The sequence below is a fragment of the Alexandromys fortis genome, unplaced genomic scaffold (genome assembly GCF_014885135.2).
Source record: "Alexandromys fortis isolate MF-2015 unplaced genomic scaffold, M_Fortis_MF-2015_v1.1 scaffold_13, whole genome shotgun sequence".
Classification (NCBI taxonomy): domain Eukaryota; kingdom Metazoa; phylum Chordata; class Mammalia; order Rodentia; family Cricetidae; genus Alexandromys; species Alexandromys fortis.
Genome location: NW_026067908.1, coordinates 5896913 through 5912470, shown reverse-complemented (window position 1 = coordinate 5912470; position 15558 = coordinate 5896913). Strand labels below are relative to the sequence as shown.

General features: G+C 49.7%; 1 protein-coding gene across 6 annotated transcripts; it reads left to right on the top strand.

Annotated features, from left to right (window-relative positions):
• The first annotated feature begins 3161 nt into the window (after nucleotides 1-3161).
• On the top strand, nucleotides 3162-15147 carry Pars2 (prolyl-tRNA synthetase 2, mitochondrial). Of its 6 annotated transcripts, none has more exons than XM_050136095.1 (4): nucleotides 3162-3199; nucleotides 5688-7336; nucleotides 9294-9398; nucleotides 10083-12095. In XM_050136095.1, the coding sequence occupies exon 2, from the start codon at nucleotides 5701-5703 to the stop codon at nucleotides 7126-7128; it is 1428 nt and encodes a 475-aa protein (XP_049992052.1). In that variant the 5' UTR covers nucleotides 3162-3199; nucleotides 5688-5700; the 3' UTR covers nucleotides 7129-7336; nucleotides 9294-9398; nucleotides 10083-12095. The 6 variants fall into 6 exon arrangements, with proteins under 6 accessions (XP_049992052.1, XP_049992054.1, XP_049992057.1 ...); XM_050136097.1 differs by lacking the exon at nucleotides 3162-3199 and adding an exon at nucleotides 3206-4287; XM_050136100.1 differs by lacking the exon at nucleotides 3162-3199 and adding an exon at nucleotides 15027-15147 and having other exon boundaries at nucleotides 5564-7336; nucleotides 10083-14172.
• Nucleotides 15148-15558: the final 411 nt, after the last annotated feature.

The following is a 15558-nucleotide window of genomic DNA, read 5'->3' as shown; positions in this document are numbered from 1 at the left end:
CCCCCCCCCCGTTAAAAGCGAGCATCCACGAGGTTTTGCCTTCTTGGCCCCTCTCTCACCCCCCACCCTTGTGTGTCTGCACATCCCATCCCTTCTTGTGTTCCCCTCTCCCCATTAAAGTGCACCCACGTGGGAGCCGCGTGTCCCGTCTCTTCCTTTTGCGTCTCGTCTATCCTGTGTTTGTCCACACACCCACACACCCACACGCCGCCGTTTTTAAAGGAATAATAGTCAGGCCACCTTTGAGGACAGTCTAGAAATAGTGACAGCGATGGCTTTGAGACAGTCTAGTGATCCTGACTGGGTGCCTCTTCTCTGCCAGTTAAAGAGTTAAAAGGCAGGGGCAGTCTGAAGCACCACAGGTGGCAGCAGAGAAAGCTCCGACACCTCAGACACATTCAGCAGCTAGAGAAAGGCATTCCCTGGGAGCGAGGAAACACACACACACAGAGAGAGAGAGAGAGAGAGAGAGAGAGAGAGAGAGAGAGAGAGAGAGAGAGAGAGAGAGAGAGAGAGAGACCCTTTGCAAAGCAGAGAGAACACTCAGCCGGAAAACCCAGTCTTCCCTCTAGGGCTGGGGGTGTTAAAGCCTTTGAAGGGTCTTGTGCTATTTAGGATTAGTCAGTTTGAAGAAAGCAAGGATGGTTGATTGGCCCAGAACTGTGGTGTGGCTTGTCCAGCGAGTCCGTCACCACGGGGCCTGCTGGTGGGAAACAGAAGCCTACAAAGCTTTTTTTTGCTTTAAGCTGATGGGTTTTTGTCTCAGATCAGGAGGGTGAGAAAAAAGTTGGCCATCTTGGAAATTCACCACCTTTATTACCTAGCCATGGCTTCTCTCCCTGTCTGTCTGTCCACCAGGGAGTCGGTCTAACTCCTAGTCTCAGCTTGTTGAGGACAGGTGGCCAAATCTGGCTTACTGGGGTTTTCGGGACCTAGGTTCTGACCCTTAACAATTCTGGCACATCAGGAGCTGTGAAAAACAAAGATGCAGTCCCAGCGCCGGCCTATCCCTCTTGTATGACGTCATCACATTCCGCTCCATGCCTCTGACTGTCCTGGCCCCTCTGCCTGGCAGACACATCTCTAAGGTAAGCTGAAAAGTAATTTCCGCAGTAAGCTCCCCTTCCCTGCGCTCCAGTGAGGCTATTGATCACAGGCAGGCGTTGTTCATGAAGCTCCAGGGGCATTGAGAGCTGTCTGGACCATTATGGGAGTCATCAGTGTCTTGCGGTGGGCCCAATGCACTTGAGGCCGTCCATAAAGTGTCATTGTTGAACAAGGGAACTGAAATAAACGCAGCCGCTGCTCAGGACATTTTCATTCTATTCTGTGTCTGCGACATTCTCCCCAGACAGCTACAAGGCTCTGAACCCTCCCCTCCTTCAGCTCTTTGTTGGTGACCTGTTTACATCAGGACCATCCAGCTCCCTGCTCCGTGCTTTTAAGCTAACTTGTCTTCGGAACATTTAAAATACCCTAGAGCTAACTAACAACTTAGTTTCTTTCTATGATTTTTTAGTTAATTTTGATTTAAAAAATAATTTTATCAAAATCCTGTTTTGCCTTAGTTTCTGAGTTCTTTATGCCCTGCTTCCCTGCCGCACTTTCTAGTTTGTCAACATGAGAGAGCTAGAGCCATCTGGGAAGAGGGGACCTCAGTTGAGAAAATGCCCCCATCAGGTTTGCCTGTAGACAAGTCCATCGGGAGACGTCTTAGAGAATGATTAACATGGGACGACCCAGCCCTTTGTGGCTGGTACCACCACTGCACAGGCCATCCAGCACTGTCTAAGAAGGCAGGCGGAACAAGCCATGAGGAACAAGCCAGTAGGCAGTATGGTGTTTGCTTCAGCTCTTGTCTCCAGGTATCTGTCTTAAGTTCCTGTCTTGACCTCCATCACCCATGGTGGACTGTAAGCTAAAACAAACCCTTTCCTCCCCAAATTGCTTTCAGTTGTGGTCTTTCTCACAGCAGCAGGAAGCCAACCGAGACAGGTACCCTGCTAAAGTTTTGCTGCGCTGGCTTACAGGTTGTCTCTTCCACAACAAGCTAGGCGCTGTTTTCTTCATTTTGTTCTTCACTACACCTCCAGCAGGGGCTTGTACGATGTCGCTATTCAGAAAATACTTTGTGAGGGCTAGGGAGGCGGCTCACCAGGTAAAGAGCTTGTCACGCACACCTCCATGAGAGGAGAGCTCAGGGCCTCAGTCTATAAGATGGAAGAAAGACACCTCTGTCAGCCTTGGACCTCCACATACGAGCTCATACTTGTACACACGCAAACAAGGAAACATTCGCTTACACCACACAACACACTTGTGTAAATATGTATATTATGTATCGGGGAAAAGACTCATTTTTACTTATGCATATATGTATGTGCACGTATGATATGAGTGGGTATCCTCAGAAGGCAGTCATGAATTTCCCCGGAGCTGGAGTTACAGTGATTGTGAGCTACCCAAAGTGAATGCTGAGAACCTAACTCTTTCTCCCTGAAGAGCAGTAATCGGTCTTAACCAGCACAGTAAATGGAAGTTTTAATTCGTACCTTCAAGACTCAGGGAGGCTCCTGTTTGAGAAGCCCACGCCCATGCTCTCCAGTTTCTGAGCTATTCTCTCAAGCCTGGTGCTTAAGTCTATATTAAAATGTCTTTGTTAAACCCCATTTCTGCCTCATAAAAAAATTTAAAAGACTTCCTTGGACATTGTAATAATTTGTCCAATTGGTTTACGATCCTAAGCTCATTTAAATTTAAGCTTTTTTAATCATAGGGTAAAGTTGAAACATAGCTTCCTGTGTGTAGCCAAAGTCAAGGTTACTTAGCAGCACACCTGTTATCCTAGGAGTCAACAGGTCCTGGCAGTGGGTGGTAAAAATAGACTCAAATCCTTAAAAGTAGGATTTGATCATAGAGTCGCACCTTGCTAATGCCTAGAGGGCACTTCCGGAACCGTGATCATCGTGTAGCGACCCAGGCCAATCCACGATCTTGGCGGGAGAGCGAGGCTCTTTGGCTCAGTTTCCGGAAACTCTCTCGGGTCCTTCTCCAATAGGGTGGAGACAGAGCTTCCCGCCCCCTCCCGAGAGTGTGGCTTTCCGATTGGCGAGAAGCGTGGGGGGGGGGGGGGGCTGGAGCTCAGACCGAGCCGGCGCAGGCGCACTGGCTTCGCGTGGCGGACGAGCGGGTGGTGCAGGTAGAGTGCTGCTGGGGAGCGTGGCTGGTTTGAGGGTGCGCAGGGAGGGCCCAAGCGAATCTAGGGACGGTTTCTGGGCGCACGCACCCAGGATCTGGTGTCTGCTTTCCCGCCTGCGTCCTGTCCTGGAGTTTGGTGGAGTCACAACCACGGACAGTTGCATAGAGGAGTCCTTGGTCCCTGCACCTCCGCCCAGCTGTATTTGAGGGCAGCACTTCCGCCCTGGTCAGCCTCGCGTGGCCCTTAAGAGTCAGAGTTCCTAGAGCAGCCTCGGGGATGACCTAGCAGTTCGGACGCCTTACTGTTTTGAATCAAGAGAGAGGAAGATGGGTAGGGTCACCTCTCCTGAAGGGCGAGCCAGTTTAGAGCCGGGTGCTGAAATGCCAGTGTCAGTGGTGGCAACTAGGTGGGAATTGGAGGCGAGTTCCTGCCTTCCAGAATGCCCTGTGCCCTTTGCTGTCGCCTTACACAGATAAGACTCCCCCATCTCAGCCTCTGAATTGGGCATCATAATAGCCAAACCTTTATGGCACTACCTATGTACCTGGCACTTGGAAGCGCTCTGTGTACAGCTTTCCTGACTGTTGAGTCGTGTCGTGTGTCCCTGGAAAAGGGAGAGGATAGGGACATCTCACAGGTGGGATCTGCGTGCACTCCCTAGGCAGCAGACGACTCTCCCGACTGCTGCCTGCGGTTTTTTTTTTTTTTTTCCCTTGGTTTTTCGAGACAGGGTTTCTCCTTCCAAGTGCTGGGATTAAAGGCGTGCGCCACCACCGCCCGGCTCTGCCTGCGTTTTGAAAAGTTGGAAGCGGGCTGTTTTAACAGGCTGAGTGAAAGATGACGGTAGCTGGGACAGAGGTGCAGGCTGGTCAGGTGGAGAGCTTTGGTAATAAGGAGCAGATAGATGAGGGCAGGTTTCTGATTTGGCTGGAGGGTGCTTCTGGTGCCTTGCAGGGTGATAACTCAGATCTGCAGGGGCACCGTTGTTGAGAGACTCTGGTTCATCAAGTTCCAAATAGCTGTGTGCTGTGTTCTCCAAAGAAGAGGAGGGTATGCGGGTCTAAAGTTCAGCAGATTCAGATTGCACAGTGAGTAAAGATGCAGATGGACCGGGAATGTGCAGTGAGAAGGGCGGTTAAAACAAGAATGATTTTTTTGTTTGAGCCAGAGTTTCATTATATATCCTCAGATGGCCTGGAACTCTGATGGGCAAACCTGGCTGGCCTTGAACTTGTGGTAATCCCACCTCTGGCTCCCCAATACTGGATGTGCCACAGTGTCTGCCAAAACTGACATAAAGGCAGAGGTTGGGAATAAAAACAAGGGATGGCAAAGCTGCCCTCAGCTGTTGGCTGTGGGATTACAGTGGGTTTCTTCCAGGTTCTGTTGTAGAAGATTATTTTAAGGTGTGTTGCTTTTGTTTATGCTGCATTTGTTTAACTCTGTGAGGCTGTGATTCTTTGCCTGACTAAAACACCTGATGGTCTCATAAAGAGCTTAATGGCCAATAAGGCAGGAGCAAGGATAGGCGGGGCTGGCAGGCAGGAGGATAAGTAGAAGAAATGAGGAAGAGAAGCAAGAGAACAAGGATTGGAGGACAGTAGGGGCCAGTCACCCAGGTAAACAACCCGTCACGGAGTAAGAGTGAAATTAAGATATATAGAAGTAAGAAAAGGAAAAAGCCCAGAGGCAAAAGGTAGACAGGTTAAGAAAAGCTGACTAGAAACAAGCCAAGCTAAGGGCAGGCACTCATAACTAAGAATAACCCTCCATGTGTGATTTATTTGGGAGCTGGGTGGCGTCCTCCCCTCCAAAAGCCAAAGGAGTTTAAAAAAAAAAAAAAGGAACATTTTGGCATTCCAACATGGGGATAGAGTAAAAGAATATATAACTACAGGTTCTTCCCCAGTTTCCTAAAATAGTAGCAATAGTAAACATCCACCGAGCACATAAACTGTTGGAAGAATAAAAATTTCCCCCATCTTTACAAAGTGCCCATGGTGAACATACAAAGGAAATCTGGTGGTTATACTATTTTATGATGAACTTTAGTACACATGAGTAGAGACCGATGTGCAAGGCTGCATACAGGAAGTTCTAGTGGGAAGTTGGCCAAGAACCCAGGCTGCCTTCTCCAGAGCCTGTGCATGTACCACTAGATGTTGTCTCCACGGTAGATTGTTACATCTTCATAATCAGAATAATAGGAATTTTTTTAATAAAAGTCCTTTCTGCATAGCCCTGACTATCCTCGAACTCACTCTGTAGCCCAGGCTGGCCTCTGTCTTCACCTCCCAAGGTTTGAGATTGAAAGTGTATGCCTAAACCTGGCTGAACTTTGTTTGAAGAGAAGTGGTGCTTTGGTCTGCTGGGCTATTGGAAATGGAAGGACCCACGGCTCCCAAGATGAGCTTCTGTCTCAGGCATTAGTTGGAGCCCACGCTGAGAACCCAGTTAACCGTCATCCACACGACTCGTTTTTCTCCAGGTACCAGGGTGTCATGGAAGGGCTGCTGAAAAGATGCAGAACACTGTCTGCCTTGGCTCTCTGCAGCCGCCACCTCTCCAGGTACGTTACCCACAGATGCTACCATTGTGCCCCGGGGAGGCGGCAGCGCTTGGTTTTGTCCCGCATGTTCCAGCCTCAGAACCTCCGGGAAGACCAGGCGCTTCCTCTGGAGGGCAGAGCTAGCGATCTGACCTGTAAGAGCCAGCGGCTGATGCTGCAGGTGGGCCTGATCCTCCCAGCAAGCCCCGGCTGTTACCACCTCATGCCCTACACGGTTCGTGCCATGGAGAAGCTCGTCAGGGTGATAGACCAGGAGATGCAGGCCATTGGGGGGCAGAAAATCAACATGCCGAGCCTCAGCCCCGCTGAGCTGTGGCGAGCCACCAGCCGCTGGGACCTGATGGGCAGGGAGCTGCTGCGACTGAGAGACAGGCACGGCAAAGAATACTGCTTGGGACCAACTCATGAGGAAGCGGTTACAGCCCTGGTCGCCTCCCAGAAGAAACTGTCCTACAAGCAGCTTCCCTTACTGTTGTACCAGGTTACCAGGAAGTTTCGGGATGAGCCGAGACCCCGTTTTGGTCTTCTCCGTGGCCGGGAGTTCTATATGAAGGACATGTACTCCTTTGACTCCTCCTCTGAGGCCGCCCAGGAGACCTATGGCCTGGTGTGCGATGCTTATTGCAGACTGTTTGATAGGCTGGGGTTACGATGGACGAAAGCCAGGGCAGCTGTGGGCAGCATTGGGGGCACATTGTCCCACGAATTCCAGCTGCCAGTGGACATTGGAGAGGACCGGCTTGTGGTCTGTCCCAGCTGCCACTTCTCAGCCAACACAGAGGTACTAGACTTGTCGCAGAAAGTCTGCCCCGACTGCCAGGGTCCACTGACAGAAACCAAAGGCATTGAGGTGGGGCACACGTTCTACCTCGGTACCAAGTACTCCTCCATTTTCAGTGCCCAGTTTACCAATGCCCACGGGGACCCTTCGCTGGCGGAGATGGGGTGCTATGGCTTGGGGGTCACTCGGATCTTGGCTGCTGCCATCGAAGTCCTCTCTACAGAAGACTGCATCCGCTGGCCCAGTCTCCTGGCTCCGTACCAAGTCTGCCTCATCCCCCCTAAGAAGGGCAGTAAGGAGGCAGCAGCCACTGAGATGGTGGAGCGCTTACATGATGACATCATTGAAGCGGTGGCACAGCTCCGAGGGGAGGTCCTTCTGGATGACAGGACCCACCTGACCATCGGAAATCGACTGAAAGACGCCAACAAGCTTGGCTACCCCTATGTGGTCATTGCCGGCAAGAGGGCCCTGGAGGACCCCGCCCACTTCGAAGTTTGGTGCCAGAACACTGGTGAGGTGGTCTTCCTCACCACAGAGGGAGTCCTGGAACTGCTGGCTGGTGTTTGTGTTGTCTAAGTGTCTAACCACACCTGTCCCTGGGCTTGGTGTCCACTGTACGACTGTAGTTCCCTCCACTTCTCTGGCTTCTTGTGGAAGGGAGGCCATGCTAGGGAACCCTGTACTCATTCCTTAGGATGGTTCGTATTTAATCATTGGCTGATCCCCTGGACTGGCCATCTACCATGTGCCATTCATTCAGCACGTAGACACTTCCGTTACACAGGTGAGAAAGAGACCTACGTCACTCCCTTGAAAAGCTGATTTCTGGGTGTAAGACCAGAATGACTGGAAGCTGGGGACCATGCTTCCCCAACCTCATCCCACAGTCTGACACATGCCTTGAACTTCATTCAATCCACAAAGCAGGGCCCTTCTCCACTGAGGAACCAAGAGCTCCAGAGAGTCAGGCACTTGCTGCTAACTCACTGGTAATTTGACTCGCCTGCTTCCTGCTGGGGCCTGGGGTTCCCATTTGAAGATGGGAGATGGAGTTAGGTCTGTAAGGACCACAGAGCTCTCGCTGAGTGACTCCACTAGACATGTAGATCTAGTCCTTTTCCTCTAAGCTTCCCAAGAAGCTTAGTTATCCTAACTGCCTGATGGCCCCACACTAGCTCCAGAGACTTGACATTACTGGGTTCACTTCAGCACTGAGATCATGTTCTGCTGATTGAATAAAGTCAGGCTTTGGGATGAGCTTTTTTGTGTGTTAATTTGAAACAAAAATAGCATGTTGGGGGCTGGAGAGATGGCTCAGAGGTTAAGAGCACTGGCTGCTCTTCCAGAGGTCTTAAGTTCAATTCCCAGCAACCACCAGGTGACTCACAACCATCTGTAGTGAGATCTGATGCCCTCTTCTGGTATGCAGGCATACATGAAAGCAGAATGTTGTACACATAATAAATTAAAAATAGCATCTGTTTCAGCAGTACATACAATAGCATGCCTCCCCGCACTTGCTCGGGTGGGGAGGGTGGCAGGGGGCTGGGAAAATGTGCTTTAAACTGTTTCTCCCAGACTTCAGGAGCAATAGGACCCATCCTTCCACCACACCCCCATACCCCGCTCCCCACCACCATGACCTTGTCCTGGGTTCTGAGTTGAATTCCAGAGTCATAACAGGAGAGACTGGTTGAGAGCTGGTTAGATTCTGTGGGAAAATGGGAGTAGGGGCAGCATTTCACAGCAGGGCCACCTCCACTCATTGCTCCAGCATCCAGCTGAGGAACACAGCTGGGCTTTCCATCCCAGTGTCCCCGTGATCTCCACGTGTGCAGCTCACTAGACCATGGAATAGTGCCATATTCGAAGAGGGTCTTCCCCACCTTGGCTAACACTCTGGAAAGGCTCTCCCAGACACATACAGAGGTGGGCCTCACAAATCTAGGTGATTCTAAATCCAACCAACTTGCCAAGGAAGGTAGATTACAGAAAGGTGTCTGAGCTCCAAAGCAGGTCCTGGGAGCTATTAGGGCTTGGCAGATAGATTGCCCTGGGGAAACTTGACAATGTGCTTGAGGGTTGAGTTACTGCAGGACAGCAGCAGCTGGACAGAAACAGGAAAAGAAATAAGCCAAGCATCCGCAATCCCCTTAGTGCTTCTGGCCAGCCGTCAAGTGGACAGCCACCTCCGGCCACATGCTGTTACGTCCAAGCGCATGGGTCCACGTGAATGAACTGAACCCAATAGTCTGTCTTTGGGTTGTCTCGAGTATTTTGATCAAGTGACATGAGGTGTAATCTTGCCTTTGTAATACTCAGGGTTCTGAGAGCAAGCATAGGTCAGGTTGCCTGGCGGAGGCTCTTAGTTTACTGCACATTGGGGTCCCTTACAGAGCTTCTGGTTCGAGTGGGGCCGTGGCTTAGGACTCTGGTTGCAGTGAGAATCAAGAACTCCTGGAGGAAGAGCGTCTGCCTCTGAACCTGTGTTGTTATCAGTTATTTCTTTGATTTCAGTGGAGCATCAAGCTGATGCCAGCCTCTGTTTTGGGGGTTTTTGTTTGTTTTTTAAAAAATACTTTTTGTGTGTGTGTGTATGAGTGCTCTGTCTTCATGCACACCAGAAGAGGGCATCAGATCCCATTACAGATGGCTGTGAGCCACCATGTGGTTGCTGGGAATTGAATTCAGGACCTCTGGAGGAACAGCCAGTGCTCTTAACTGTTGAACCATTTCTTCAGCCCCCCAGCCCTCTACTTTTGATGGTTTTGTTTGCTGAGGACCTGCCTCGAGCCTCTACGGTGAGCATCTTCATGTGCTGCTTCTAGACCTTAAAATCTTCACAGGTGAGGAACCTGGGGCTCCGTTTAATCAGCTATTGTAAGGATGCGTGGGTACTGAGGATCACACCTGGGATTCAGATGCCAGCCCTCAGCTGTACCTTTCTTACCACATTACTTGACTTCTGCCCAAAAAGTGGTTCCAATAAGCAAACCTGAATCTGTGCTATCTCATTAACCTTGTGAGAAATTAAAATTCATGCACACCGGGGCTGAGATGCAGCGCAGTTGGCTGAGTACTTGCTATCAGGCATGGAGTCCTGGGATTGATCCCCGGCACTGCATAATCCAGGCATTGTGGTACATGTCTGTCATCCCAGCACGTGGAGACAAGAAGGTCATCCTTGGCTTCATAGCAGGCAACCTGGGACCCTTGCCTCAAACAAATGAAAAAAATTACACATGAGTGCTTTAATTTATTCATTTTGGTGCAGGGAGTCAAACCAAGGGCCTTGCACACGTGCCAGACAAGCAGTTTACCACTGAGTTGCAGTCCCATACATCCTCAGGTTCCCCCCCCCCCCCCCCCCCCCCCCCCCCCCCCCCCCCCCCGCTCCCACCCCCCTAGGGTTTCACTGTGCAGCAGGCCAGGCTGGCTTCAAATTCAGTCTTGCCTCAGCTTCCCAAGTGCTGGTATTACAAGAATGTATTCCTAAGCCTAGCTTTATTTATTTATTTTTTTAATTACAGATGTGTGATGTGGGATTCCCCTCTGTATGCTATGAATACCATTGGTTAATAAAGGAACTGTTAGGCCTGTGCAAGGCAGAATATTTTCCCCAAGGTAGGTGGGGAAAATGCTGGGGGAAAGAAGGTGGAGTCAGGGAGAAGCCATGGAGCTGCTGCCAGAAACAGATATTGCCAACCCTTTGCTGGTAAGCCACAGCCACATGGCAATACACAGATTAATGGAGATGGGCTAGTTTAGAATATAAGAGTTAGCCAGAAATACGCTTAAGCTATTGGCCAAACAGTATTACAAATAATATAGTTTCTATGTGGTTATTTCGGGAGTCTGGGCAGCTGGGAAAACAAACAAGTGGCCTCCTACAACAGATGTGTATGCTGTAAACTTAAGGAAAGCTGGCCTAAAGGCACTTTAAAAGCCAGATTCCAAGAATAGAGAGCCGGTAGACTTCATAAACGTGCAAGCTGAATACAATGATGCAGAACTCCAGGAACCCCACATGCAGGGACGGGGAAACTTCTCTAGTACTCGGTTTACAGATGGGAAACAACCTGTGTAGAGGGCCGAATTTGAACTGCATAGAAACTCTGTGCAGGGGTGACTTGAGGTAGCATTCTCACAGGCTTGGCAAGTCAGGAGGAGGCAAACCTCTCCCATCAGTAGAGTGCCTTGCCAATGGTCAGTCCTTGAGAACACAGATGTGCACTGTAGTTCAAAGGCTCTGATTAGGTTGTGGTTTGTCTTCTGCTGAGGTGTTTTTACATATTATATTACAACAAGAGTTTTTCCCATAACACTGAGCTTTCTGTTTAGATTAGCTAGGGCACGAAGCTCTTGAAATTAGTTGCAACCCAGTGACTAGCTAGTCTATGAAACTATTTTCATGTATTATGGGAACCTAGTTTGAATCATGATTTGAGTATTATAAAAAGAGCACTGGCTTTGCAATAAAGTATGCAGTTGTATCTCCTACTCTGCATCCCCTGTGTCCTGATTTCTGTGGCACTATCCAGGGTCATCCATAACCGAGGAGGCTGGGGAAGAGTCCCCAACAAGCCTGGAGTAGGAACAAAGTGTCTCATGCCATGGACCTGGTGAGTAGCAAGTCAGCCACTAAGCTGCCAAAGCCTCATATGCAGCTGCCACTGGTACCCATTCTCTGTCTCACAAGGAGTTAAATGCAGGCACAGTGCCACCTTTGGCCAGCCTTGAGTTTTAGGCATTGGACTCAGGGGACCACTAAGCTAGTGTTCTGGTAGCTGCCAGTGTGATTTGGTGAGATGAGAAGAGGCATAATCCTAGATTTCATTCTTCCTGGGATTATGACCTAAGACAAATTGTCCTTAACACACTCATTCTTGGCAAGGTGCTCAGAGGAATGGTAGCCTCCTCATAGGGCGATATGGGGTTGACAGGGTCACTTGTAACACTTAACCTTTAGTGTGCACTCAAGAAACCCCTTTCTTCCCCAAGGAAGCATTCCCATAACTTAGGAAATCCCCCAGGAGGCCTGGCTCTGTCACTAACGTTATCCTAAGATCTGGATCTTGCTTTTGGGGGTTGGAGCTTTGTATCCATCCCGGGAAGAGTCGAACAAGTGGGGCACACCCACAGAATGTTTCAACTTGGGACATCCAGACAACACACCCTACTCATTTCTCAGCCCAGGGATTTTACCTCTTGCCATAAACTGATGGCTGGGATGTTGGCTGGATAATGCAGGACAGGCAGAACTATCACTGTTCATTCCTTGGGGAGGTGTAGCGGCAACCGGCTGGGAAAGAGCTGAATTACTACTTGGGGACAAAGGCTGGTACATAAACCCATCATGTAAATCAGCCTAGAATGTAAATCAGGGCTCCATTAATATTCTGTGTTCTAATGGAAGAAACACCTGCTGAGCCATCAATAAAGGAACTCTGCAGAAATATGTTGAAATTGCTCCTTTTTTAACTGCTTGGCTGCCAGGCCTCATAAGAGTTCCTGCAGCCCATTTCTGTATTAAGATGCCTGTATGTTTTAGTGGATTGTTTTGCTACAATGGCTTTGTTTTATTGGGAAAAGGATGGGACATAATTTTAAGTGTTATTGCAAACTTAAGTAACATTAAAAACGAACAAGGTACTCCACTTAATATCAAACAATGGTTTATTAGGAAAAGGATGGGACATAATTTTAAGTGTTATTGCAAACTTAAGTAACATTAAAAACGAACAAGGTACTCCACTTAATATCAAACAATGGTTTACATTGTAGTGAGAATCCAGACTGGAGACACTGAAGATACATGATACACTTAATAGTGTATCTATGGCTTCTATGACTGTGAAGGAGACTTCCTCAACTTTTGTGTGGGTAAAATGGAGACAGTGCCTGGGCCTTTGCAGGCACATGGTAAGTAGCGACTGCCCTTACATACATTAGGTGATACTTTGCATGTAAGTTGGGGGCACACACAATGAACCAGCAGAAAGGGTGATGTGTTTATACTTCCTATGTTCAGGCAGAATCCTAGTGAGGGACTGAGTCCCCAGTTGTCAAGCCAGCAGCTTGTCAGGCTGCTAACAAGCTCCCAGGCTTGAGCTTAGTTGCCCTTGGCTAATGCACACTGCAGGGTCAGCAAGGTGCAGGGGGCACACCAGGTAATGGCAACCATGCATCCCATTGGCAAGGGCAGATGCTCCTGCTAGGGCTTTCCTCAGAAACAGGCTGTAAGCCAGGCGTGGTCATGCTTTTTGTGGAAGTAAGGTGTATTTCAAAGACATGAAGAATAGGACAGTGGCTACCAGAGTAAATGGTGCGCTGGGAATGGTGCCAGAGAACAGGGAGGATGGGAAGGATGGCTGACCCTTTAAAGTTCTATAGCACAGGAGGACAACTCTGGTTAACAATGCTTCACTGCCTATTTTAAAACGGCCAATCGAGAGGATTTTCAATGTTTCCATCAAAGTAATGATGTATATGTGACTGTCATTACACAGTACATACATGTACAGAAATGTCATACTACACCAAGAAATTCCAGTTACTATGTGCCAGTTTAAATTTAAAATATTTTAGAAAGTACTACATACCTTAAAACAAGATTATCTAGATGTGCACAGTTTAACCACACAGATCTTAAAAGCATAGGGTTTCCTCTGGCTGGAGTGTCAGATGTAGCAGGGGAAACCAGGCATGAGACACACGTGACAGGCCACAGAGGAGCAGTTAGTCACGGAGACCCAGGAACCAGAGAGAGGCTTCCAGAAGCTAAGGACAGCTCCTGCTGAGGACTGGTGAGGCAAGGGGTGCCTCAGTTCTACCTCGGTGAACTGAATTCTCTCAGCCACCTGAACAGGCCTGAAGCAGATTCTCAGAATCCCCAGGAAGAGCCCAGAAGGCTGACATTTTTATTTCAGCCTTGTAAACCCTGGCGCGGAGATACCAGCTGAGCCAGGGCACATCTCTGGCCACAGAACTGTCTGCTGCTAAAGAAGACAGAATGGAAGAGGACTGGGAGCCCCACTGACGGAGTTCTGTGGCCGCAGGCTCTGGCTGGGGGTTGGGAATGCTGCAGGGCCCAGCGACTGCCAACGCTGTACTGTAAGCATGGAGCGAGCGGTGCAAAGGCCCCTGGGCCCATGGCAAGCCAGGAGGCAGGCCCAGTCTTTACAGTCTTGCTATCTCTGAAGGACTCAAGAGGGTCCCGAGTTCAAGTCCTGTTCTACTTTGCATTGGCTAGTTGACTTTGGAATGGTTGCTTAAGCTGTCCTTGCCATCTTTATACACTGCCTGCTGCCTAGAGGCGTGGGGAGATTCAGGGAGCCGGCCTGGCGCAGGTGCTCAGTAGGTGGTTGTTCTTTCTCTGGAGTCAGGCCAGCAGGTGCTGCCCTGCAGAGGCTCCCTCAAGGGGCCTTGGCTCTGCTAGGACTGTCCACCTTCTTCAACTTTATAAATCTCCACAGGTGCTGGACCTGTTCACAGTGAGCCACCCTTTTCTGGAGGTCACAAGCCCATGGCTGCTTGTGAATCGTTGAGATGCTGAGTGGGTTCAATGCCAGGCCCTGGCAAACAGGCATTGAAGACTACAGGAAAGAAAGTTGCACAGTGGTGAGGCCTCAGCCTTATTGTCACCCTACCTCCTCTGTGGGTCTTCTGCCTCCACCTCCCCACCCTGCCCCCCCTCCCCACATGCATATGCACACACCAAAACAATAACAAAACCAGGCAGGGAAGGTTTGGGTCTCCTGCTGTATTCCCCAGGATGGGTATGGTGGCCAGAGGGGCACCGGATGAGGATCTAGCCCATGTCTTGCTAGGAAGCAGTTCCTTCACAGATCCCCACCACTCTCCTCAGGCTTCATAGAAAGACTGTTTCCAAAAACCATCTTTTTCTTTCTGGTTTAGTGAACATTTCTCCACCTCCATCACCGACAGTTTAGGTTAGATCATTCCTTTTGTGGCACACACCATAGGAAATCAAGAGACAACACCTGGCCTCAGCCTTCTGAATGCCAGCAGCACCCACCATGTTATGATGTCACCTGAATGGTGTCATACAGAATCACCCAATCGTGAATCACTGAGCCTGTCTGTGTATATGACCCAAAGAGCACATTTGACAAGAGCTATTCATTAAGAACATGTCACTCCTGGGCTGAGGCCTCAAATGCACAGGTTGCAAGCAATGCCAAGAGTAAGATAAGCATTTTACAGCTGAAAGGGGCTTCAAGCAGCAGACGGGCCCTGGTGTTAACAATGAGCTCCTGGTGCCTGTTCTGCATGTGGTGGTTTGAACGGGAATGGCCACCTCAGGCTCAGTATTTGAACACTTGGTCCCTAGTTGGAAAATCTGTTTGGGAAGGATTAGGAGGTGTAGCCCTGTTGAAGATGTGTCGCCGGGGGTGGGCTTTGAGGTTTCAAAAGTCCAGCCATTCGGTTACCTCTTTCTGTCTTGTTTCAAGATGTGAGCTCTCAGCTACTGCTCCAGCACCATACCAGCCTGCCTGCCTGCCTGCCTGCCGCCATGATCCCCACCATGGTCTTGGGTTCTAACCCACTGGAACCACGGGCCCCAGTAAACTCTTCTGTAAGTTGGGTTGGATTCCAGAGGGTCAAGGACTAGAGCACAGCAGAGGCTGGCTGACGGGAAGGGCACGGTCTGAGGATAGAAGGCTCCAGAAGAACATCTTCCAGGTGCATTTCATCTATCGCCTCGCCTCAGCCTCATCCGGGTCATATCTCTAAGTAGGCAGTAGGAAGGCGCAGTGGAACGTCATTTGCTCATGACAGCGAGGTCATGGCTATAATGGCTGCTCCTGGGATCCTGCAACGCCTGCTGGTCTGCTGCCAACCATTAGGCCCCTCACACAGACTTCTGAGTTCTTACAAACAAAGTCAGGGACAGTCTAGCTGAGGAGAGAATGTCTAGTGTTTCCAAAACCAGGGGAGAAGAGAGGCTAGATTTGCAGAAACCTGCCCTGGGAAAGAAAGCTG

Bases quoted from the DNA above. Each gene is read 5' to 3' on its own strand.
- Pars2 (XM_050136100.1), top strand. From the start codon at position 5,701: ATGGAAGGGCTGCTGAAAAGATGCAGAACACTGTCTGCCTTGGCTCTC.